We start from the raw sequence: 26,746 nt of genomic DNA, 5'->3' as shown, positions 1-26,746 counted from the left end.
CTCAGGACGACACATTCACCCTTCTGGTTCGATGCATATCCTATACGTGTCTTTCTGACAGGGCTCACATCTAAGTATTATCAGAAGTGGTCACCTATCACACCTTGCAAGGCGTGCTCTCAAGTTCTCCTATAACATGTAAGTAGTCGCATATCGCACCTCATAAGACCAAGAGCACGCCTTGCACAAGTTGCGAGGGATCCCCTATCGATAACACCTCGCAAGATTGTGGAGCATTCCATATTAATCTCGTGAGATAGTAAGGGTGTTTGTTACGGGTCGAGTTCTGGGTTGCAATGTTGGATTGCGATTGGACTATGAGGTGTTCTATAATACAACCAAAAAATCTAAGATTATTAAGTAATACAAAAGATAAAATTGAATATCTAAGAGATTATTTTGTAATTTTTTAAAATAATTAAAAAATTAAAAATATAACAAGGGACTATTAATGTAATTTACCCTTAATTATTTAAAAAAAAATTGCGTGGCATATAAGAAGCTTAAGAACTTTTAGGAGAAAATGACGGGATTTAAATAATTACTTAAACATTAATTTAATATTGGGTTTTGAGGAAACCAAGGAATAGATGTTTAAAAATAAATTTGACCAAAGATTGAAGTGTTGAGACTTTCACTTCCCTTAATCTTGATTGTTTTGACGTAGACACGTGGATAAGTTCAAGTTTTTTTATTCGTTTAAATTTTTTTTAATGAATTTTAAGTTTTTAGATATTTCGTGTTTAAATCATTTTTTAGATCGAGTTTTTTTAAAATTTGGATTCTAGTCACTCGAATTTAAGTTTGAGTTTTCAAGTCAAATTATTATATGTTCATATTAATTTTAGATTATTTGTTTAAATTATTTTGATTTTAGATTATTTTAGTTTAGATCTCATAAAATTCAAATCGGTTTAGACTTAAGACAGTTAAATATAATTTATATTTAAGTCAATTCAAATTCATATTGAATGGATTTAAATCATTGACTTTTATAGTCAAACCAAGTTGGATCAAAGTTAAGTTTTTAAATTGAACATTTTATATTTTAATAATTAAATATGAATTAATGTAAAATAAATATTAAATATAATTTATAAACAATAATTTTTTTTGTTTAAGCTTGAATTATACCATTTTGGTCGGGTTTTATTTTCTCATTTTAATAATTAAACTATTATTTTTAATCAATTATTAACCCTAATTCCTAATTTCTCACTTGATTTATTTTTCTTGTTTCTAAGTTTCAGAAAAAAGAACAATTGCATTTAGTATTGGATTTCAAATGATGTCACATAGAATCTACATTTTCTTCAATGAATGGCTCGAAAAAAATACAAAAAGAAAACACAATATATGCAAAATTTTGCAATGTTACAGCAGAAATGTAAAAAAGAAAAAGAAAGATTTACTCCCTGTACGCCTGTTCCGATCATCGGTGACCCAAGCCGGAGCCAAGACTTCTAGTTTTGGCTCGACAGATGAAAAAAAACGACATATTTTACTCGCAATCGTCGGAAACATCTAGTTCAAAAGGGAGATTCTATAGATACATTCCAAGTTCCTTTTTCTTTATTTTTGCTCCAAGTATACGTTTTCTTTTTCGTATGTCCCGTGTTAAAGCTCGTTCTAATTCATGAATCGTGTTTTCTCAGGCCTGTAATGGTGGAACCGTTATTTACAGGTTAAGAACATGGTGAATATTCTGATAATGTCTAGCTCGTAAGAAGCTACTACGGGATGGCAAAGAAATGGAGCTGATGCATCGTTTAGAATTCGGAAAATTAGTTAATGTTTCATGGGATTAGGAGCTTACCGTTGAACGAGGAATCTGAAGAAGAATAAGTGAGGTGCAGTACAAACAGAGGGAAATGGCTACTCCGGCTACAACATTATATAGTAGTCGTCGGTTTTCTTTTGTGGGAATGAAAGCGGACTTGAGCGTATTTGTTAATTCGAAAAGCCGATGAGATACCTGTAGAAGGGCGAAGACAGCAAGCAAATGAACAAAACGAACTGTTGGAAAAGGTACGGAAAATTTTCTTACCAAGACATAAATGGCAGTTGTAAGCATGAAGTTGAGTAGTGGATATTCCGGGATAAATGAAAGTAGCCATTTTGGTTGTCCATTAGGTATGTCTGATCTGCACGTATGAAATGCAATTATGAGAATCTTATAGACCCGTAAACTTGTTATTCTTTCGGCGCTTCAGTGCTATTTCGTAGATATCGATTTTGAGGGACAAATTAAAAAGAGAAAACTTTGATCTGTCAACAAACCTTAACCAGATATGAAATTGAGAAATATAAGTCTCCAGAGTTATCTTGCCAAGCCACCTGAGAAGCACAAAAACGTAGCATAATTAGGTTAAGAGCAACATAACAACTGACGCTCCTCAAAACGCAAATAAATAATCGACAATGTTGTAACGAGGCACGGATTGAATGAAATTAGTTATAGTCTGGAAACATACGCGAACAGAGTCAAAGAGTAATTCCTAAGCTGCTGGGTGGAATTCCGCAAGCAAATGTAGACACTAGAATCATAAGAAAGCCGAGAAGAAGAGAGTCAGATCCCGGAATTCATCTAAAGTAATATAAACTTCCTCAAATAATCCGAGTAAATTACGAAAAGAAGTCAATAATACGCACGTGATGGGAATCCAAGATGTGTAGGGATGGAATTTGTTGTACGTAACTTTGTCCAGCTTATAGATATATTCATACCACAGATACCCGACCTGAAGAATTTAAGAAAATACACAAACAAAGCTTACATAAGAAAACCGATAGGCATAATCGAAACTATAGTAATCAAAAGATCAGGAAACTTACGAATAGAGAAACCGAAATAACGCTTGCTTTGATTGAGAATTTTCTCTTGGGTTCACATTCCTCCAACTTTTCCATCCATTTCTCGACCTACGATTTAAAACAATATAAAGAGATTGTACTTGTGCACCAAGAAAACATGACTTTCATGTAACCAAAAGATTTTAAAAGCTTACATTGGGATGATAATAAGCATATATCATTCCGATTATCCATATATAGCGGTCAAGACCGGATCTAAATTGCCATTCATGCAACCGAGGCAGATCAGGTTTTGCAGGATCCGTGTACCCTGCCATTTGAAGGGAGAAAAAGAAATGATATTACCAAACAGCTATAACATATGGAAGCCAAGAACAATGAACGAACTTTGAAATAAAATTGAAAACTAATTCAATGGGGCTCATTTGCATGTTCACACGTGAGGTTCATATCGGAAAGCACAACATTCCGATTGAAAATGCAATAAAAAATATATATTATTTAGAAGCATATCAAAAGGACATGAACTATCTAAACTGTAAACTACTCAGCTAAGTCGATAAATCAAATGAAAAGTAGAAGAAAGAAGTAGGTAGGTCGCTGACCTAAAAGGAAAGCCAATGGACTCCAGAATATTTCAAAAACTCCAGGAATTTCCCAAATAAATATAACTACGAGAAAGCATGCAAGAAATTTCACAGCCATCACCGATGGCTTTTCATTATACTTGTTGAAAATCCCAAGAGCTCCATACACCATCAGGGTGAAAAGCGTGTGCATCGGGCAGATGTAGTAAAGCATATAATCATTGTTGAGAACAATGCAGCAAAATGCCACGAAAAAGTTTAGTCGCCACATCATCTGCATCAAATCAAAGTTATACAAGGATCTTTGGTTCACCGATAAGCATAAATATATAAACTACACAGCTGGAGTGCTGATATGGCATAATAACCCAAAGAGAGAATATTACCTGGGTAAAACGTGCTAAACTAAAATCCTTTCTAATATAATAGTACGAGAAGTTTCCAAATCCAGTCATCCAAACATACGCGGCAATAAAGACACGTATTGCATTATATATCTCCGTTGCAGCAAAATAATGGTACATTAGAAATAGGACCTGTAAAGGCAAAAAAGACACGTAAGTGCAGCTGACAGAGCTCTGAAAAATTATTAGAAGAAGAAAAGGTCAGTGGATATCAGGGATTCCCATGGAACTGCATACACAAGCAATCTCATAACGTGATAGAGATAGAAAATGTCTCGTGTGAGCATCAGTGCAGATCTAGAGATCGTCTAGCAATAAACACTTACCTGCATCCATCCTTTCCACTCTTCAGTCTGATGCCTACTGAGGTATTGCATGGTCTTTCCAGAGAATGCCGATTTATCATTATGTTTCGTCAAGGAAGTCATTGCTGAAACTATGATGAGAATAGCGTAGAGGAAGAGGAAAAGGTCACGGTTGTATTTCTGTCCAAGGAAACACACATAAGAAATAATTTAAAATAGATAAATAATTCTCTATAGTGTTCTTCAATGAGTTAAAACAAAGCACTAAACCTCAATATATCATCAATTGCTAATATATATAGCCACTTTAACCAATAACAAGGGAAAATCTTAGCCATCAAACATTTCCAACCATAAGAGAAGAAAATAATTTCAGCCTTTCAGGCAATTTAAGGAATTTATGTATATTGAACTATTAGTGAAAGGACATGGTGTTCACAAACTGCTTATTACAGATTAGTATTTTCCCAAATTTGAGGACAAAAGGAAGGATGCAAGTACAAAGGGAAAAAATAAAAGGTTGTTTACACAAATAACATTCACCTAGAAGGGAAAATAAGAAAAACAATGAGTTCAAAGGGTTCGGGACCACAAAAATTACTTGAAGAGCTTTTACAGAACTAGAGAACCAGATTAAGTCTTCTTTTTTTCATAGTGAAGGGGAAAGGAATTTGGACTGACAAGAAAGCAAGATGAAATCATGACCAGAAAGCACTAAAAAAAATATGAAACATATAAAAATGAAAACCAAGACCCTATCAGTATGAAGATGCAACAATATACTTGAGAAGCATTTCAAAAAATTGAAAAAAAAAGAAGAAGAGGAAATCATGAAAACAAATTATAATTAATATCACAAACAAGAAGTATTAAAACACCTTGGTAGATTCTCCTAGTAAATTTGTGCGGTCACATATATAAAAGTACACTAGGATAGCACCAAATTCAGCCCTGCATTAGATTACATTGTTAAACATAAGATGGAAAAGAAAGCTGACAAAAAAAGTGTATTTCTGCAAATGACCAACATTGCTCTCAAAATTGCTCGATTTTCCAACAGAAAAGAGTCTTCCATAGTCAAAAACCTGGAAAATCAAAAGAAGCAAATGGTAAGATGGGTGTAAAGAGTAAAACCATGGAGAACTCCATAACAACACTGAAACTCAAAGGAAGTAACCTAATCAAGTTTGTTTTGATGGTTAAACTATGGACTTTAGCAGATGTTGATCTAGTGAGACCTCCTTCAAGCAAAAGAGCCCGGTCATCTTCTTTAATTTTCTCATCTCCTGATTCAACCAGATTATTGTCTGCATGGCTGTAAATTGAAACTCGGACATTAGGATCAGCAAATATTGAAGTCAATAAATCCAATGAATATAAACCCCTATCAAATTTGTACAGCCATTTTAACTCCTAAGAGAGGCATTTTCTTACACTTTAGAATGAGATGCAGATCTTTTGTATTCTAGAAACTCTGAATATATCCATGCAATGAAAACAGGAAGAATTCCTAAAAGAAAAGACACCTGAAACATAACAGAAAAGGTTTCATCAAGTATTTCATGCAAAGCTAGTGTCTGCGAGAGAATGAAATAAGTGTGAAAGGGCAAAGAAAGATAAAACAATACTTACATAAGAACAGGCAACATAGTTAAATTTAGTATAGGGGAGTGAAATATACACATACAAGCATGGTCGAAAACAATTAAAAGAAGAAAAATGAAACATCAATTGCAGTAGATGAATGAAAATGTGATTCCCGCATTATAACAAATACAAATAAGTTATTTTCATCAAATATCAAGTAAATTTGCATCCCAAACAATTCACATAGACTCAATACATTATGAAGACTAGTATTATCATAATTAAACAATAGTCAATTAGATCATTCTCTAGACTGTCACTAAGCTACAAGTCAAATATCTTCACACATTCAAACCAAGCACACAGTTGCGTGATACAATTATTATAAAAATTCTTAAGTTCTTCTAAGAAAAAAATGCTGTAATTTAAAAAAGCGAAAACGAAGTCTAACATTAGAAGTACTACCATCATATTAATTAGCATGATAATTAAAAATATATATTCTGCAAATATTTACTAGAATTGATAATCCTTCAAATAATATAGTAAAAAAGAAGTACAAAATCACAATAACCAAATACCAGAATCCAAAATTAGTACATAGAAATCACAAAGTCAATTCTAGCATTAAAAAAAAAAAACTACAAAAAAGAAAGAAAGAAAGAAAGCTCAAAAATCACATTGTTCAACTCAAAAACCTAAATCTAAACTTAACCAGCAACACTGAATCAATAAAAATTCAAATTAGTACATAGAAATCTCAAAGTCAATGCTAGCAAAAACGACAAAAAAAGCTCAAAAATCACATTGTTCATCTCGAAAAAAATAAATCTAAACTTAATCAGCAACACAGAATCAATAAAAATTCAAATTAGTGCATAGAAATCTCAAAGTCAATGCTAACAAAAACGACAAAAGAAGGCTCAAAAATCACATTGTTCGACTCAAAAAAACTAAATCTAAACTTAAACCAACAACACTGAATAAATAAAAATTCAAAAATAGTACATAGAAATCACAGACTCAATACTAGCAAAAACTAAAAAAAAAAAAAAGCTCAAAAATCATATTGTTCGTCTCAAAAACTAAATCTAAACTAAACCTGCAACCCTGAATCAATAAAAATTCAAATCAATTCAAAAACCGTACCTGTCCAGGCGTAATTGGCCCAGAAACCACCATTTCTTCTCTAGACCAAACAATAACCTCCTCAAAACTGTAAAAATAAAAAAAAAATAAAAATCCAACAAAATCCTAAAATTAACAGCAAAAACGACGACGACGACGAAGGAAACGGTTACCGAGTTAAACAGAAGAACAATGGCGTGGAATAGAGAGCTACGACGTGATCATAAATACGATCACCTTAAAACCAATAATTTGAAATTCTTTTTTTGGTGTGTTTAATAATGAAACCAAAAAAAGAGAGAAAGGGATGAATGAGCAGCAGCTTGGTTGAAGAGTAAAGAAAAGGTTTCGGATGCAGCGTCGTTCTCACTCCTCTGAAAAAAAAAACGGTTGGTGGTAATCGTGGTGGTAGTTGGGTTTTTTTTTTTTTTCTGGTTAGTATTTTGCTTTCAGCTTCGGGCTTTGAGCGTTGTGGATGTGAAGTTGGAGACAGTGAGATCTCAAAGGAAAAATGAGAAAATTATAATTTTTTTTTAATTCAAGAAAAAATAAATAAATAATAAAGGGATAATATAATTTCCCCCCTAAACTTAGTTTTTTGTTCACTTTAGTACCTTAATTTGACAACCATATCTATTTTGGTCCACTTACTGATCGCGATGAACTCAAATTTGAAATGTCAAGTACCATTGACCAAAAGCCTATTTGACTTTGTCGGGTCATAATTTTTTTTAGAGTTTACAAATACAAATACAATGTAATAGTAAAACAATCATAAATTTATGTTCGAGCAATTACATGTTAGAATTAAATCAAATATAAAGTACACTTGAACTAAGAATCAAAATAACTCAGGATTAAAACCGACCCACCAGACTAAAAATGCTCACATGACATCAACATGTAACGGGATTAAAGACTTATAGATGACAATTACGTATGATAAAACTTGATACCGAACAATAATGCCTTATAAAAATATATTATTTTATTAACTTGTCACATCATATTTTTATTTTGTTTGATTATTGTTTATATTTAATATTAACTTAGGTGTTTAAGTGTAAAAATTATAGAGTATATAGAATCGAATCGATTTAATTAAATATCAAAGATTTAATTAATTTAATCAAATATCGAACCAGTTCATTGGTTTTTATGTTGTTGGTTAAAGTGGAGGCTTTCAATCTTTATTATCTAAATTCGAGTCTGTTAGAATTAAGTGACCCAAATTCTTATTTAAATAAAATACGATGGAAAATAAAATAAAAGTAAAATCCATATAGAACTAGACTTCTTTTATTTTATTTTAGAATAAGGTTTTTAAACCTTATTAAACTCCATCTATTTTATATTGATTAGGATAAGGTGTTTCAATCCTACTAGAATATGGCTTTGCAAGCCTATAAATAGACACGATCTATTCCTCTTGTATTTGAAAAAAAATTTTCGACATAGTGAATTTTCTTCTCCTCCGCCGTGGTTTTTTTCCGAAAGGGTTTCCACGTAAAATTTGTGTGTTCTTTATTTTATTTATTTTATTCTATTTTATTTTTCACAAATTGGTATCGAGCTTAGGGTTATTCATCTCGATCACAGTAATGGCGTCTTTGAAGTATGAAATTCATTGTTGGATCGCAACACCAGATTTGCGTTGTGGCAAATTAAGATGCAAGCGTTCTTGCGAGATGGATCTAGAGGATGCCTGCTAGGATAGATAAGATGCCTTCGACATTAACAGATGAAGAGAAGAAGCGTAAGGATCGAAAGGCATTAACACAATTACATCTGCATTTGTCCAACGAAATTTTGCAGGATGTGATGAAAGAGAAAACTGTCGCTGTATTATGGAAGAGGCTAGAACAAATATGTATGTCGAAAACTCTAACAAGCAAGTTGCATATGAAGCAGCGTCTTTATGCTCATCGTTTGGAGGAAGGTGTGTTCAGATACGAACACTTAATGTTGTTTAAAGAAATTCTCTCAAACTTGGAGGCCATGGAGGTTCAAGATGATAAGAAAGATCTAGGATTGATTCTACTTTGTTCGTTGCCCCCGTCTTATTCAACCTTTAGAGACACGATTTTATATAGCCGCGAGTCTCTCACAGTTGATGAGGTTTATGATTCTTTAACCTCGTATGATAAGATGAAGCATCTTGTGGTTAAACCCAACTCTCGGGAGAGGGTCTCATTGTTCGTGGGAGACAAGACCGAATGTTGATGATGATCGTGGTAGAACACGAGAACGGAATCCTCGTGGTAAATCTAAGGGTAGATCAAGTCTTCAACAGAGGTAAAACTTGCAACTTCGCAAGAAGAAAGGGCACATTAAACTGAAAGTGCTATAAGCTACAAAATAAGATTAAAAGGAGGTGCGAATCAAAAGGGAAAACAACGGAAAATTCGGTGAAGGCGATGTTGTAGAAGACTACGCGATGGTGAACTTCTAGTCGCTTCATCAATGATTCTAAAGTAAGCGAGAGTGGATACTTGATTCAGTGCACCTTCCACATGAGTCCCAATCGGGATTGGTTTACAACTTATGAAACAAGATCTGAAGGTGTTGTTTTGATGGGAAATAATGCTTCATGTAAAATCGCGGTGTTGGAACAATTAAAGTTAAGATGTTTGATGGAGTTGTCGAACACTTAGTGACGTGCGGCATGTTCCGAATTGAAAAGAAATTTAATTTCGTTGAGTACTCTTGATTCAAAAGGGTGCAGATACACAGTGAAAGTGGGGTTTTAAAGATTTCAAAGGGTCCCTTGTTGTGATGAAAGGGCAAAGAAATATTGCCAAGTTATATGTATTATGTGGTTCTATCTTATCTTGGTGATGCAATTGTCGCTTCCTCTTCCTTGTCGATGATGATATTACTAAACTTTGGCATATCGCCTAGGGCATATGAGTGAGAATGGCATGGCGAATTAAGCAAAGAGGACTTCTTAATGGGCAAGGAATTTGCAAACCGAATTTCGTGAGCACTTTGTGTTTTGGGAAGCAAAGAGAGTTCGATTCACTAGAGGAATCCATAACACGAAGAAAACGTTGGAGTATATCCATTCGATCGTGGGGCCGCCCGAGTGCCTTCGAGAGGTGGAGCTAATTATATGCTAACCTTTATTGATGATTTTCCGTAAAAGTTTGGGCGTTCTTCCCGAAGCGAAAGCGATGTGTTTTCGCATTTAAGTCTTGGAAAATTATGATTGAAAAACAGACGGAAAAGCAGATAAAATACCTCCGCATGCACAATGGCTTAGAGTTACGCTCGATGAGTTTAATAGATTGTGCAAGTCGAAGGGATCATGAGACACTTGACGATTCGTCATACTCCATGACAAAAGCGGCGTTGCGAACGAATGAACGAACGATCATGGAGAAGGTTCGATGTATGTTGTCAAATGCCAACTTATCAAGTCATTTTGGGCGAAGCGACCTCTCTTGCATGTTTTTGATCAACCGATCTCCATCCGCTGCCATTGAGAAAAGACTCCACAAGAGGTATGGTCCGGTAATCCTGCTAATTATTCTGATTTAAAGATTTTGGGTGTCCTGCGTATGCTCATGTTGATAATGGAAAATTGGAACCGAGATCCATTAAATGCGTTTTTCTTGGTTATAAAGCTGGTGTAAAAGGCTATAAGTTATGGTGTCCTGAAAATAGAAAAGTTGTGATTAGTAGAGATGTTGTTTTGATGAAACGCTATGCTACCTAACTTATCTCTTAAAGACTCTTCCAATAAAGAAAACCAAAAGCGGTGGAGCATCAGTTAATACGTAATCAACTCCTCAAGCCAAGATACAAAATTGAGAATAGAGTTGCTTCTTCACCGCAATACTCTATCGCCAAAAACAGGACAAGAAGAGAAATTAAACCTCCAAAGAAGTATGCCGAGGTTGATCTAGTTGCTTATGCTTTAAATGTGGTGAAGATATAGATGCGAATCAAGAGCCATTTAATTATTCGAGGCGATTAGTGTGAAGACTCGAAAAGTGGATGTTTGCTATGCAAGAGGAGATGGAATCACTCCACAAAAAGCGAACATGGGATCTTGTAAAACTTCCTAAAGGTAAAAAGGCATTCGTTGTAAATGGGTGTTTAAAAGAAAGAAGGACTCGGGAGTTGAAGAACCCGGATATAAAGCAAGGCTTGTTGCAAAGGGTTACGATCAAATTCGAGTGGACTTCATGATGTGTTCTCTCCGGTTGTTAAGCATAGTTCGATTCGAGCTTTGCTTGGTATTGTGGCCATGCATGATTTGGAGCTTGAGCAGTTAGATGTAAAACGCATTTTGCATGGAGAACTTGAGGAAGATATTTACATGCAACAACCGAGAGGGTTTTATAGTCTCGAAAAAGAGGACTATGTTTGCTTCTTGAAAAAGTCCCTTTACGGTTTGAAACAGATCACCAAGACAAGTGGTACAAGAGGTTTGATTCCTTTATGACTTCTCATGATTTCAAAAGAAGTAGTTTTGACAGTTGTGTCTACTTTAAGAAAAACAGTTGATGGTTCTTTTGTGTATCTACTTCTTTATGTTGATGACATGTTGATAGCAAAGAAAAGATAAAAGAGAGATAAGAAAGGTTAAAGCCCAACTAAGTGAAGAATTTGAGATGAAAGATTTAGGACCAGCAAAGAAGATACTTGGTATGGAGATTCTCGAGATAGAAAAGCAAGTAAATTGTACCTAAGTCGGAAGGGTACATTGAGAAAGTTCTTTGCAAGTTCAATATGCAGAGTGCTAAGCCTGTTAGTACTCCTTTAGCGACCCATTTCGGACTTTCATCTACCTTATCTCCTCAATCGATAATGAGATTGAGTACATGTCACATGTTCCATACTCTAGTGCGAGAGGATCTCTCATGTATGCTATGGTTTGTTCACGCCCGATTTATCATATGCGATCGGTGCGCTTAGCGATACATGGCGAATCTCGTAAAGAACACCGGAAAGCGATTCGGTGGATTTTAAGATACTTACGAGGCACTACTAATGTTTGCTTACGTTTGGAAGAACTAAAGATGGAGTTATAGGGTATGTTGATGCTGATTTTCTTGGAGACCTTGATAGAAGAAGATCTCTCACGAGTTACGTCTTTACAATCGGAGGTTGTGCAATTAGTTGGAAAGCCACTTTGCAAACTACGATCGCTTTGTCTACCACTGAAGTCGAGTACATGGCGATTCTTGAGGCTTGTAAAGAAGCTATTTGGTTGAAGGACTATTTAGTGAACTCAATGAAGACCTTCAAATCAGCCACAAAGATTTTGTGACAATCAGTGCCATCTTTCTTACAAAAGATCAAATGTTTCATGAGAGAACAAAACACATTGATATTCGGTATCATTTTGTTCGTGATATTATTGCTCGTGGTGATATTGTTGTGAGCAAAATTAGCACTCATGAAAATCCTGCAGATATGATGACTAAGTCACTTCCTATAACCAAGTTTGAGCATTGCTTAGACTTGGTTGGTGTTCATTGTTGAAGTTAAACCCTTAAGGGGTTTTTGGAAGAGGTGAAGAACTTGTTTATTGAAAGTTCGCGATGAAGAACTTGTTCATTGAGAATTTGTGTCAAGGTGGAGATTGTTAGAATTAAGTGACCCAAATTCTTATTTAAATAAAATACGATGGAAAATAAAATAAAAGTAAAATCCATATAGAACTAGACTTCTTTTATTTTATTTTAGAATAAGGTTTTAAACCTTATTAAACTCCATCTATTTTATATTGATTAGGATAAGGTGTTTCAATCCTACTAGAATATGGCTTTGCAAGCCTATAAATAGACACAGTCTATTCCTCTTGTATTTGAAAAAAAATTTTTCGACATAGTGAATTTTCTTCTCCTCTGCCCGTGGTTTTTTTCCCGAAAGGGTTTCCACGTAAAATTTGTGTGTTCTTTATTTTATTTATTTTATTCTATTTTATTTTTCACAGAGTCTTTTCATTTACAATTGTAGTGTACGAATCTTTAGTTCCCGCATGTGTATGATAAGGATTTCATTGAATTCTTTTCGATTCTTCATCCATTATACTTTATACTGATTTGATTAAATCATACTATAATTGCTTTGGCTATGTATTTATATTTGTAAGAGTCAAAATATATATATAAAAAAAGGTAAACTACGCTAGTAGTCACTTTGAATCATTGGTAAATTTTATTTTTGTCATTGAATTATGAAAAGTTATAAAATAATCACCCAATTATTTAATTTTTTTCTTTTTTAATCACTATTCGTTAAATGACTAGCAAGAGACGATGTGATAGCTTTTAAAATTGGCATAATAACAAATTTAACCCTCAACATTTACACATTGTATCAATTTAGCCTTGATTTTAAGAAATTTAACTATCAAGATTTACATATTGTGTAATTTGATATTACTTTTCTTTGTGACCCTTTTATTTAAAAACTAAAAGAAAAAATTAATGATTTATCAACTAAATATGATAAATATATATATAGATATATATAATGGAAACGACCAAATATCTAATATAATAATTTTTATCTTTTCTCCTTTTTTAAAAAATTAACCTCGATATCACAAAGAAAATCAAAACACCAATAAAAGACCAAATTTTATAATGGGTAAATGTTGAGGTTAAAGTTATCATCATGTCTATTTTAAAAGCTGTTAAGTTATCTTTTCGTTAGTAATTTAACAGCTAGGAATAAAAATAAAAAAAGTTGGAGAGTTAGATGATCATTTTATAATTTTTTATAATTAAATAATCAAAAATAGTTTGATGACTACTGATATAATTTTTTTAATAATCTCTTTATAAGTTATAATTATATTTGCTCTTCTTAACACAATACCAAAATCTACCCATAGTCCCACCCTAACCCATAAGTAGGAGAATAATACGTTTTAGTGCACTCGAACTCACGTACTCTTGTATTGACAATAATATCCATTTTAATCGAGCTAAGACTCAATCCACAACTACCAATATAATTTACTTAAAAGATCTTATTGTAAAGAATATTAAAAGAATCTAACCACTATTTTTTTTATAATTTACATTTTTTAAGTATTGGAACTATGCAAAAGTACAAACTGAGGAACCTTACCTAATTATTAATGTTATTATTTTGGGTTGGTTTAAACTAAATGATAAAAAAATGAGTTTTTTCTTTTTTCTATTCTAAACAACTTTATATTGTTTTATTAATGGTTTAGGCAAATTAATAAAGGTATGATTTTCTAACCTTATAATTGACAACCTAACAAAAAAACAAGCTCTTGTAAATGAAGGTTTTCATAGCCGGATCAAAGGTTGGATCAGTCGGATTATTAGTTTTTGATCTGATTAATTTAATCAATTAAATTAAATAAATTGTTTTTGAAAAATAGAGATTCAACTGGTTCAATCGGTTAGTGGGTTAACTTTTCCAACCCTTTATTCCAAACCAGTACCTCTATTGATTCTCAATCCGGTCCGGTTCTGAAAACAGTGCTTGCAATATGTATTTTGAAGGGAGACTAACTCTTTTAAGAGAAGTTTTCAAAGTGTCATCCGTCGAAAACCAACAAACCCTTCAACAAATCAGTATTTTCCTTGACTAGAGCTTTGTCTCTCAATTGCCTAAGATTGTCGAAAGAGTCAATGGATTCAACAAAGTGAAAGCGTGTCATTATGTTGGACCATACGTGATAATCGATCTTGCGTCACACACAACCTGATCCAATGAGATACTTTCACTCAATTGAACTCTGCACTCAAAAGTTTTTTCATAATCAAAAGACAAAATCCCGATCAAAGACAATATCAACCCGAGAATATCGAAATTTTTCCTCATTTAAATACCATTAATTAACATAAATCGTGTATTTGCACACAGTTTTATTTAACTTAAATTTTAATACATTTAATGTTTATATATAATATAACAGAAATTATAAGATCAGGTCAAGTGGATAATAATTATATTCTTTGAATTTCTATTTTGTCTTTTTTTCAATCATCTGACAATTGCACATGCTATTCTATTTATTGAAATGTTTTTCTTTTTTAAAAGGGATAATTTAATTTTGATCCAATTAAGCCCGATTTTCTGTTTTGGTCATTCAACTTTAAAAATTTTTAATTTTAGGCACTAACGTTTGAATTCGTTTCTGTTTTGATTATCCACGGTGAAATTGATAACGGTAAACCTTTTTTTAACTGATGTAATAATACATTTAGCCCTCAATACTTACATATTCTATCAATTTATCTAAACCCTCTCGTTTTTTAAGAAAACTTTCAAACTTACCATGTCCATTATGTTGTAGAGCACAAATTCAAAGTATAAAATTTGTGTTGTCTCGCAGCATACTGACAATTATGCTTTTCAAAATAAAAAACATAACTGAAAAAAAATATTAAGAGTGCGTAAAACACGATTCAATTTAAAAAAAATTAAATTTTAAGTTAATCGAATTGAGTTATTCGAGTCAACTAAAAAAATAATTCGAGTTCGAGTCGGGTTGAATTAAATTGAATTTTACTATTCGAATAATTTGAAAATAGATTGGTGTCAATACTCTTTTAATCCCCGTCAATTTTAAAAATAAGTAAATTAGTCTCTCTCAACAAAATTACAAAAAAATAAAATATTTATAAAATTCCAAAATTTATATTTTTAACAATTTTAAAAATTCTGAAGAATATATAAAGTAAGTTAAAATTTTAAAATTTACTAAAATAATAATTTTGGAGCTGAATAAGTTAATTAATTATTTAATTTTATCGTACTAAAATATCTTCTTCTTTTTTTTTTGAAAATTTTTAAAATATATATATAGTTTCAAATTTATATGTTCTAATATGAAATTAATTATCTGTAACAGATATTTTGACATGTTTAATTTTTTAATTTAACTTAAACAATTTCACTAGATTCGACTTGATTCAATTAAAAAATTTTAAATTAAATTAAGATGAAAAAATAGGGCTCGTTAATTTGTCTCGATTCAAATCGAGTGGCCCGATCCATGGACAAGTCTAGTTGAAACACATTATCCTCCATTTATGGGTTGGAGAGGGATTACGGGTAGTTCTAGGAATTGTGTCAAAAAGAACAGATATAATTAAAACTTATAATGAAATTGTTTCAAATTTCTTTAAAATATTTTTTTATTAAAGTAATTAATATCGTATTGGTGAATATACCGTTTTCTTATTGATATTGATACGCACTAGTATCAGTATGTTTCGATATGTCATTTCGTACTTATTATTATTTTATATATTATTAATTTAATTTTATATGTATTAACATTTTTAAGTATTAGCAATATATATATTTTTGAAAAATATAAAATAATTCTTTTTAAATTAGATTATAGATTAAATTAATATTATTTTATTGTTTTTAATAATTTAATAATTCAACTGTTATAGCTCATATCCTACATCTTTCATGTAGAATTTGACATAAATTATAGATATAATGTCAAATTTAGTCCTTAATATTTATATTTTTCAATTTAATTTTTTAGTTAAATTTGACCTTCAACATTTTAAAATAGTCAAATTTGACCATCAATCTTTAAAAAGAATTGAATTGTTATTTTTAACGGAAATATTGACTAAATGTTAAGGGGCAGATTTGACATTATGCCTAAATTAAAAAAAAAAATTTACATAATGCTTAGAACTACTCATAGCCCCTCCCTAACTCAGGAGGATAATAAGCTTTAGCACACTTGAACCCATGTCATTCTACATTGACAACAATGTCAATGCCAATCGAGATAAGACTCAATCGGCAATTTAAAAAATTTCTAACTATTCATTTTATGTAAAAAAATTAAAGCATTAAATATATATAAATATAAATAATATTTTAGATCGATAAGATAGATATAATTTAATGATTAAATTGTTAAAATATTAATATTATAAAAGTTTTAGATCGATGTTAATATGTCTCTCACATTTATATATATACACATACATATACTACCAATTAGTAGACTTGTCGCCTTCAAAGCATCTTGAATTAAGTTGTTGAATGATGCATTGGCCAAACTTTTTCAACCTAAAATAAAAAGAAACAAACCATTAAATTAGAATAACATATAGTTTCTATCAGCACGAATCATACGGAAACTCGAACTGAACATGAACAAAAGCTCGTATAAACACCGATAATGCTTACGTTTGAATACAAAAACATGAACCCACTATTTTTCTCTACTTGTTGGTATTCCTATTGCACCTTCAAAAATCATAGTTGTATACTAATGATGACCATCCTTAAGATCGGCGAGGCATATCCTTCCGCAGTTACCGGAATCAAGCCTGTCAAATTTTTGGGAGATTTGCATTATGTCTTTTTCCGATACCTTTCCCAGTTCCTTGAGTTTGTATATCACGAACTCAGATTTGCTGCATATGTAAACCGACATCAAACTTAATCATACATCACAAACACCTAAATGAACATAAAGATGGGTGAAGCTAAAAAGTTACTTTAAAGGGGTCATAGATAAATCATAAAGGTTGTAATAACGAAGAGCAGATGTCGGAACCGTGTTGTGCAGGGGCAAAGAGAGGAAGCCGATACAAGGATAAGATTACATTTTAACTTTCATAAAAATATATAACTTAATCTTAAAGCTTGGCACTTAATATTGTGCTCATGGAGATCCATACCTTACGTAACCGTTGTTGTCTATATCGGCAGCGAGAAATTGCGAGACAGTCATGTCTTGACCAAGCACCCATTTAGCCATCCTCCGATGCCTCTTATCAACTCTAGCCTCAGCCAGATACAAAAAAGCTCGAGCAACGGCAACCGTCGATACAAGCAACCAAATCGCAGCGAAAAGCCGACCAGGCATCGTTTTAAATGCCCGATCACCGTATCCGACTGTCGTAACCGACATAACCGAAAGATAAAAGGAATCCAACCATTCAAGATGTTCAACATAATGCATAACACCAACACCAATACCAATACAAAGTACCACAACACCTAATGCTAAACCAACTTTCAATCTAATCCTCATCCTCCCTTTCTTAACATCAATGATATAACTAGTTGCTAAATCTCTTTTGTCACCATCATGTTGAACCGTTTTCAACAAATAATTCTCTTGTAAATCGAGTACATAACTAACCATACCGCTAAGCAAAATATCGATAAATCCGAAACCGACCAACACGAATAAGATCGAAAATAACTTAGTAGCGTTACTATTAGGGGTAATATCACCAAACCCAATAGTGCACATTGTGACGATACAAAAATACAATGCATCGACAACAGGATTCGTTTTTGGACCGACGAAATGATGACGATTAAACCAATATATGGCAACACCCAATGATAAATACAATATTAAAAGTATACAAGCTTGTCTTACAATTGATTCGGATCCGAATTTAGGTTTAGGGATTGATGGGTTGATTGCATCCATTAAAACCGCCATTGCTGGTGCCGTTTTGCATCGGTGGAGATTGATTTTTCCCCATGCGAGATTTGGGTCTGATCGTGCTGCTGGTGAATTTTGTTGATTTTGAAGTAAAAGCGATTCTTGAAGGTTTAAAATGGTATCTGAAGATGATGATGGTGGTAGCGGCGGCTTTGGTGAATTTAGTGATTCGAATATTGATGGGAGAAAAACTGGGGGTGGCCTTAAATTTTTCCTAGGGCTTAAATATGATAGTAATTGCTCATTTTCCATTTTGAAAAAGAAAATTAGGGGAAAATTTTTAAAAGAAAATGCAGATTCAATGAAGAACAATAGAAGAAATGGGAATTTTGAGAAATGGAAAATAAAAATAAAAATTTGAATGAAAAAAAAAAAGTGAAATTATTAGCACCAGAGGATATCGTAGATGGATGTATTGTTTTGGAACAGTTTTAATTTAGTCCATTCATGCGAATGCCATGAAGATGGAGTACGTAAAGAGATCTATGAAAAAAGGATAAAATTTATTTAAGTCCTTGTACTTTTCATATATTTTCAATTTAGTCTTTATACTTTTATTTACACCAATTGAATCCCTTTGCTTTACTGTTATAAATAATTAAAGTATAGAAATTATTTATATTTTATAATTAAATTTAAATGAAAATAATTTTATATTGTTTTTTATTATATATTTTATAATCAAATTAAATCGCTTATATTTTATTATTAATAAATTAAATCACTTACTGTTTTCGCACCTGCGGCTGTTCCAGCTTGTGGCCCTTGGGGCTACCGACGCTGGACCCGCTGTCGTAGGAGGGAAAACGAAATCCGATATGGTGATCGAGGAGGTTCCTAGCAATGCCCAGATTGCGGTAATTAAAGCAGTCAAGGCTCTAATAAGTTTGGCTTTGAAAGAAGCTAAAGTTTCGAGGAAACAAATGATGCCAAGAAACAACTTGAAGAAGCTAGAGCTAAAGTTTCATTGCTTAGAACCTTGTAGAAACAACCCAGGGAGAGGAGATTAGCTCTCCAGCCTTGGAGTTTATTACTAATTTTGTCAAGAATATGAAACTATCATCAGCAAATAACAGGTGGGAGAGAGCAATACCTCTTCTGCTTGGCTTAATGTCATAAATGAGGCCCTCATCTTGTTCTTTGATCAAGGTTGAGGAAAGGACATTATGGCAGAGAATGAAAATATAAGGAGATAAGGGATTTCCTTGTCGAATTCCTCCGTTCATCGAAGATAGGCACGAAAGGTTTCGGTGCATCCACCATTGAGGAAATCCCATAACAGACAGACCAGTTTATCACAAAGTCCCAATGCATTTGAAAGAAGATAGCAGGCTTACACCATCAGGTCCAAGAGAAAAAGCTGTGTTGGTGATATCGTCATTAGTAATTGGAGAACAGAGATGATTTAGACTTTCTTGAGATAGCTTATCTGCCATTGTTGTTACTAATTGACCAAATTCTATTGTTAACTCTTCTCCTTTTTACTAATGCTCGAAAGTATCTTGTGTTTCATTCTCCTGCAACAAACCAATCCACCCTAGACTTTTGGAACCAGTGAATTTGCTCCAGATTAAAAGCTACTATATTATAGTGTGCAAAAAAAGTTACTGGTGAATAAATCTTGAAGATACAATGAAACCCAATAACTACTTACGTTTTACACTAATGGAAACAGTCTATCGAACACCGAGCGGAGCATAGCATAGACATTAATTTCTATAAAGAATTGCTGTAATATATAGAAAGAAAATTTGTTTCTATATTTTTTTTGGGTGTAATGCAAATGAAATTTCACACCTATTTATAGGAGATCTCATGTCTTTTTTATAAGAATATTACTACTCAAATGGATAGACATATCTTTAGAAATAAACATAATTTTTTAGGGGGAGTCGGATGAAATTTTAATTTTTTATAGTTTATATCTTTATAATTTGTAAAGGATTAAATCAAATTTTAATAATTTTAGGGGGCCAAAGTGTAATTTTACCTTTACTAATTAAAATTTTTTTAAAAAATTAAGGGTATAAAATATAATTTTATATTTTAGGGGGGCCGAGGCCCATGCCAGCCCCCTAGCTTCGCCTCTGTGTCTACTTGAATAACATGACTATTTTTTAATAATCAAGTGACAGAATTTTTGGTTAGTTATAGCTTTTCATCTGCAACTATTGAAACACTATATATATATATATATATTGAAAATGTTCCAACACTTTATTTTATCCTGTAGCTGCCTATAGTTCACTCAGACCATGGTGCACTCATCTCTGATTCAAATGTCAAATGTTTCGAGGGAAAACGTCCGTATAGATTTGAAGCAACATCTGTATAGATTTAATTCAATGGCATAATATTTTGAAAAAAATAATATTCAATTAGTAGTCATATAATAATAAAATGATGTTTTGTAATTGACCTGAATTTAACAAAAATATTTAATAGTGTTAACAGTTAAACTTAAACATTTAAGGATCGAACTCATTTCAACTGCTTTTCTAAATTGTAATAAATTTTATTATGCTATAAATTGTTTATAATTCATAAGGATTATATTTATAATAATATATAATATTATAATGTAAATATTAAAAAGTGTTAAAATTGTTTATACATAAAATTTTAATAAATAAAAAAATAAAATTATTAAATTTAAAATTTAAAAAGGGATTAAAAAATGTGGCCATGAATCACGTGTTTGAGAGTTTGATTTAGGACCTTTTCTCCTTAAAGGTAGGAAAAGCACGATCGAGATAGTGAGCCCAAAGTCATAAAACTTGGGCATTGATATTTTGGCAAAATGGAGTGGACTTTTATTTATTATTATTTTTTTATATTCTTTATACAATATTCATGACCAAACCAAAATAAAATAAGTATTTTTTTTTACGCCTTTTAAGGCCGTAACTCTTCCTTAGCTCGGTTTGGAATAGAATAATCATTTACAAATATAAGTAAGTTTGGGTAAAATTTTAAATATATTCTTCAAGTCGAGTCGGGCTCGAATAAGTATGAAATATGTTATTTAAACTCGACCCAAATTTGATTTAGGCCCATGATCTAAACAATGTGTTTTCCTTAGTAAAGGAACCATGGAGACCCATGTACTAAGAGTCGGATTGCATTTTGCCCCTTTTACTCAACAAATGAGCAAATTAGTCATTATACATTAAATCAAAGAGCAAAATAGTCCTATTGTTAAAAATTCTATTCATTTTTACTGTTAAAAATTGGTCACTGTAAGCTAGCATAAGGTTACACGTGGAAGTGTAAATACTTAGTTATTTTGTCAGCCACTTTAGTTTTTATCAGTAGAATTAAATAAAAATTTTAACATAAAGGACCAATTTGATATTTTATCTAATATAAAAGGACTGAGAAACAAAATATAATCTAAACCTCTCCACGGTAGATTTACTGTTTATTCTCTAACGAAACCCTAAAATTCACCGGTCCGTCACAAGACATAAAAGTCGAATTTCCAAAGGCAAAAATTAGAACCAATCCCATAAGCCTTTCAATTCACACAAAGAAAACCAAAAATGGCTGCTCTCTGTTACTCTCTACCCTCTTTAACCCTAAAACCTTCCCCTTTAAACCCCAAACCCTACCCCAATATCCCCTTCCTCAGCCACCCAAAACCCAGTCTCCGCCTTCCAAAGAAACCCACCACCACCATCACCCGCATGTCACTTAACCCTACTCCAGCCACAGATCGGTTAATCTCCGTCGCAGCTTACAGTCTCCCCTTCTTCAACTCCCTTCAATACGGTCGCTACCTATTCATCCAATACCCTCAATTGGGTATCCTATTTGACCCCATTTTACCCTTCTTATCCCTCTATAAATCCGTCCCTTACGCCAGCTTCGTCGCTTTCTTTGCTTTGTACCTTGGTGTGGTTCGTAACCCGAGTTTCAGTCATTACGTTAGGTTCAATTCGATGCAGGCTGTGACATTGGATGTGTTGCTGGTGGTGCCTTTGTTGCTAACGAGGATATTGAATCCGGGTCGGGTCGGGTTGGGGTTTAAGGTCATGGTTTGGGGACATACGGGGGTTTTTGTGTTTAGTTGTTTGTGTTTTGTTTATGGGGTGGTTTCTAGTATTTTGGGTCGGACTCCATATTTACCTTTCGTTGCTGATGCTGCTGGTAGGCAAATTTAAGCAGCCTTTGTATAATTTAGTAATAATATTGTTCTTCTATTTCTTTAATTGTTTTGTATTTTAATCTGCAATACCCAGAAACTGTTGTTATAACTTCATAATTATTAAGTTTGATTTAGATGGTGGGTAGCTTTGATTTTTCTTGTATGAAATGAATTATATTTAGCTTAATCAATGGATGATAGAATATTTTTGTATATTGTTTTTGTTCATAGATTGTATGGGGCAGCTTGATTTGATTGTTAAAAACAAGCTGTTGGTATCTAAATCTAATTCAACAGTTTGTATTATCAGGTTTGACTCTTTTTTTCAGATTACTTTAAAGCATTCATTGTAGTTTGTTTTTGGGTACTTCATGAGTAGTAACGAGGATGGACCCGTTTCTCAAAAAGAAAATGCTCGAGAGACATAAGCATGTCCCGAGTAGAGACGTTATGCCTGCGACTGATCTTTTGGACGGATGGGCAAGAAAGCGATGAACTCCAGATATGGTTATAGGGTCCAAGGCAAACGATTTGTGCTTTCTAGTTTATTCGAGGTCATAAGAAACCAAGTCTTCTTCTCCGGGACTGGATGGACAGAAATTAACAGAGTCCTCTTTCGGTTTGGAGCCAAGGGATGGTGTGGTTGCTTCATTCGATGAATACAATAATGGACATAACCTTGAACCAGGCCAATTCCATGCTGGTTCCACGCAGACTTATTTCTCCTAACAAGTATGGGGAATTCTGTGCCAGATTGAAAATATTTACCAAAGCTCTGTCTTCTTACTGTTCTTGAGAAAATAGATGAACCCATCAGTCAGGTTCAATTTGGCGCTGTTAGTAAAATTGGCATTCACTATTCAATACTTTTCTCGACATCAAGAGGCAATCGTTCACAAATCTAGTTCCAATGTTGATGATTCCATCCAAAAAAAGCACCACAAAGCGAAAACTATACAGCCTACAAGCCAAATCAAAAATCGCTGAGATTGAATTTCCCAAGCCTTATACATGGAGATACTGTGGTTCTTGTTATGGTTGGTTAGTCAAAGTGGACGAGAGCTTCAATATAACTCTTTCAAATCCTTTTAAAAATCTTAGCATTCATCTTCCTCAGTTTGACAGAATGGCATATGATAGTGGGCACTACACATATAAAATTTTAAAGGCTGTGTTATCAGACGATCCCTTGTTGCATTCGAATAATTTTGTAGTTGTCGTAATTTATAGTGTTTATGGCAGATTAGCCTTCTACATACCTTGCCAAGAAAATTGGATATACATAGATGTCAATGAAGATCAATCTCTTTTCCTTGATATTCTTTTCCATAAAGGTTTGGTTTATGCTATAGGGCACTACAGCAATCTTGTATGGTTCGATGTTAATGGTGTAAAAGATGATGAAAGTTCAAAGCCACCAAAATTGAACACACTCGTGCCAAAAATTCGAAGGCTTGAGAATCATTCATTTAGAGTATATCTTGTTAAGTCATCTATGGGAAATTTATACTCCATCCATAAACATTTAGATTTTGAATAGGTTGGTGAAAGAAATGTTCATTAGACAAAAAAATTCACAGTTTTCAAGTTGATTTTAGATAATGAAAATGGTAAATTGTTAGAAAAGAAAGAGGTAGAGAGTATAGATGGAGATAAAGTTTTTGTGGGTGATAATAAGACCTTAGCAGTTTCAGCTTTGAATTTTCCCGAAGGTCAGCCTAATTCTATATATTTCACGGATGATTTTATTGATAGGGATGCATATGAGATATTGGGTCCTCGAGATATTGGTATTTTTCATTTGAAAGATGGAAGCTTGGAAAAATATTATCAATTCAAAAACTCGCATAAAGATCTTTCTCCTTACATTTGGATCTCGCCCTCGAAAGAGTATAATTAAAGTTTAGGATTGATGTTTTACTTAATTATTATCACCGTCTTTGGAGATACCAAAATGTCTATGTTATGTTTTGACATTCTTAAATTTTATTCAATACAATTGTCTTATTTATTTGCTAATATTAAGTTTACTCAATTATTATTAAATTTATTTTATTTATAGAAATATTTAACAGCTATTAAAACGAGAATTAACCGTTACAAATCAAAATTTTCCTCTTGGAAAAAATTTGAAATCCAACTAAGAAAGTTGAAAATTTTTATTTGTCATTCCCCTATTAGAAAGGGATAAGGATGACATGGAATTACAGTTTCATACAGTCTTTTCTCAATTTTTTCAAAATTTAAGTTTTCGATATTTAAATAGCAACTGTTGACTAATATCAATCTAATAATAACTTTCTATAAGATTTTCAATTAATATATTGAAAAGCTATTAAAATAATTGGTCTAAATATATATATATATATATAATTCTTTCCTTGTGACGTATTTAAATTTGCTATGCAATGAAAATAACCTTCCCATCTAAATTTAAAATCTAATGATTTAATACAAAAATTTCAAGTAATTAACAATGATAACTTTTAAAAATTTTAATAATTTTAAAAATAACACATAAATCAACTAGATTAAACTCTCGAGCTTTCAAAAACATAAAAGTTAGAAGAAAATAATCATGTAGTTATTTGAATTTTAAGGTTAAAGCTTCCAAAATCCCTAAATAGAGTTAAGCTTCTTTTCTTTCTATTTGCTTTGGGTGAGTGGGGAAGAAGATGATATCATTATTCCCCACTAAATTCATAATAATAATAATATAAATTTTCATGGTTTTTTTTCCTTTTACTTACTTTAAATTATATTTTATATTAATCAATTTAATGAAATAATAATTTGGTTCATTTCTTAATTAAATGTAGATGGCAACTGAACTTTTACTATTTTTATAATTTAATCTTTGTATCTTAGTTAATCATTAATTCGATAGAATTGTCAATTCAAAATTCAATTCACTTAGAACATAATTTCATAAATATCTAATAAAAATATTTATGATCTTGGTTTAAGGAATCGGAATCCTGAAACTGAATTTTTTCAACACCACCGATTTTCAGGTTATTACACAAACTAGATTTGTCCATGGGTAAAATCACTCTGGAAAGTGGAATGGTTTGAGTAAAATTATAGACTCAAAAAATGAACTTGAACAAAAAAAATAAGTCTCATTTTCTAAATGGGTTGGGCCTCAGGTAAGCTTTTCTGGCCCGGGCCTAACTTGGATAGCCTTAACAAAGTATAGATATCCTCCCCTAGGTATTGATACCTAATAGCAAGTAATGATACATTACCTATTGTATCGATACTATAGACTTTAATATAGGTCGGTCAGGTCTAATCCGATCCCAGGTTTAGCATCTTCTATATAAGATAATAGTCCTCGGCATTCTGTAGGTAAAATTTATTGCATCGGTTAAGAAGCTGAGGCTAGCCCTCGTAAACATCACCATCACCAATAGCACCCAGATCCACCACAACTCTAGCGAAAGTGGTAACCTCTCATTAGCGGAGAAAAGAAAACCCACATTGAGCCCAAAGAGGCCCCCATTGTGAGAGGCGGGACAACACACTGGAATAAAAAATGAAGAGAAGAACTAGAGCTGAAGTAAGATGAGCAGCCGACTTAGTGGTAGATCTTAGGGTTGAAGCAGAAAAGTTTTTGGGACTCTAATTTACATATTTTTATAAGGGTTAAAAAGTAAATTTATCATTTTATCAGTTTATAATTTTATAATTTTTAAAAGATTAGATTAAAAATTTATCAGTTTTGGGTGAGCTAAAATGTGATTTAACCATATATTAACTTAAAATAGAAAATTGCATGTTTGCTCCTTTAGATTCTATAAAAAAATTAAGTTAATACATGGTTGATTTAGCTCACAGCGTCGTCGTGATCCCCTTCAAATATAAAATTGCATTTTTGCTCCTTTAAATTCTATAAAAATTTAAGGGGATCAAGACGACGTTGTCACTAGATAGATCACATGTGTTCTCAACTATTTTATAATATGAGTCTAATCGTTTTTGGGTGACACGTATTCAAAGTCAGCTCAAATGCTCGAAGAAATCCACCCTTCTTACAACTACATACTATTTCTATCATTATTTTTAATGTTCGTATTTGGTACATTAATAATGAAATAAAATAAAGAGAAAAATGCAATTAAGTAAATAATTTTAATTGGGTGGTAATAATAATAAGAGTTAATTGTACTAAACATCAAAGTACATCCCTCGTTCTAAATCTGTTCCTAACTTTAAATCATTCTAATACATCTTAAAACTATCAATGTTATATCAATCAAGTCCTTTCATTATTAAAATCGTTAATTTAACCCTTAAATAACATATAAAATCTTACCGACATAATT

At 32.3% G+C, this 26,746-nt stretch overlaps 3 protein-coding genes across 5 annotated transcripts; 1 reads left to right on the top strand and 2 right to left on the bottom strand.

Annotated features, from left to right (window-relative positions):
- Window positions 1-1,267: 1,267 nt before the first annotated feature.
- LOC108461000 (protein REDUCED WALL ACETYLATION 3) lies at window positions 1,268-7,345 on the bottom strand. Of its 2 annotated transcripts, XM_017760746.2 has the most exons (17): window positions 6,999-7,345; window positions 6,847-6,913; window positions 5,545-5,636; window positions 5,288-5,425; window positions 5,139-5,195; window positions 4,989-5,061; window positions 4,132-4,290; window positions 3,788-3,937; window positions 3,420-3,675; window positions 3,009-3,124; window positions 2,836-2,922; window positions 2,653-2,741; window positions 2,475-2,537; window positions 2,281-2,337; window positions 2,048-2,144; window positions 1,817-1,975; window positions 1,268-1,657 (listed from the first exon to the last, which is right to left on the bottom strand). In XM_017760746.2, the coding sequence occupies exons 2-17, from the start codon at window positions 6,877-6,879 to the stop codon at window positions 1,652-1,654; spliced, it is 1,632 nt and encodes a 543-aa protein (XP_017616235.1). In that variant the 5' UTR covers window positions 6,880-6,913; window positions 6,999-7,345; the 3' UTR covers window positions 1,268-1,651. The 2 variants fall into 2 exon arrangements, with proteins under 2 accessions (XP_017616235.1, XP_017616236.1); XM_017760747.2 differs by lacking the exon at window positions 5,545-5,636.
- Window positions 7,346-16,675: 9,330 nt separating this feature from the next.
- LOC108458761 (two-pore potassium channel 3-like) lies at window positions 16,676-18,716 on the bottom strand. 2 transcript variants are annotated; one of them, XR_008284428.1, is made up of 3 exons: window positions 17,490-18,716; window positions 16,993-17,222; window positions 16,676-16,872 (listed from the first exon to the last, which is right to left on the bottom strand). XR_008284428.1 is itself a non-coding variant. In XM_017758159.2 (2 exons), the coding sequence occupies exons 1-2, from the start codon at window positions 18,521-18,523 to the stop codon at window positions 17,075-17,077; spliced, it is 1,182 nt and encodes a 393-aa protein (XP_017613648.1). In that variant the 5' UTR covers window positions 18,524-18,716; the 3' UTR covers window positions 16,879-17,074. The 2 variants fall into 2 exon arrangements, 1 of the variants encoding a protein (XP_017613648.1); XM_017758159.2 differs by lacking the exon at window positions 16,676-16,872 and having other exon boundaries at window positions 16,879-17,222.
- A 2,984-nt stretch (window positions 18,717-21,700) lies between these two features.
- Window positions 21,701-22,482, top strand: LOC108460344 (protein TIC 20-II, chloroplastic). Its single transcript, XM_017759801.2, has one exon. The coding sequence runs from the start codon at window positions 21,814-21,816 to the stop codon at window positions 22,432-22,434; it is 621 nt and encodes a 206-aa protein (XP_017615290.1). The 5' UTR covers window positions 21,701-21,813; the 3' UTR covers window positions 22,435-22,482.
- The last annotated feature ends 4,264 nt before the right edge of the window (window positions 22,483-26,746 follow it).

The sequence above is a fragment of the Gossypium arboreum genome, chromosome 6 (genome assembly GCF_025698485.1).
Source record: "Gossypium arboreum isolate Shixiya-1 chromosome 6, ASM2569848v2, whole genome shotgun sequence".
Lineage (NCBI taxonomy): Eukaryota > Viridiplantae > Streptophyta > Magnoliopsida > Malvales > Malvaceae > Gossypium > Gossypium arboreum.
The sequence above is the reverse complement of the archived record's forward strand: the minus strand, read 5'-3'. Positions and strand labels throughout refer to the sequence as shown.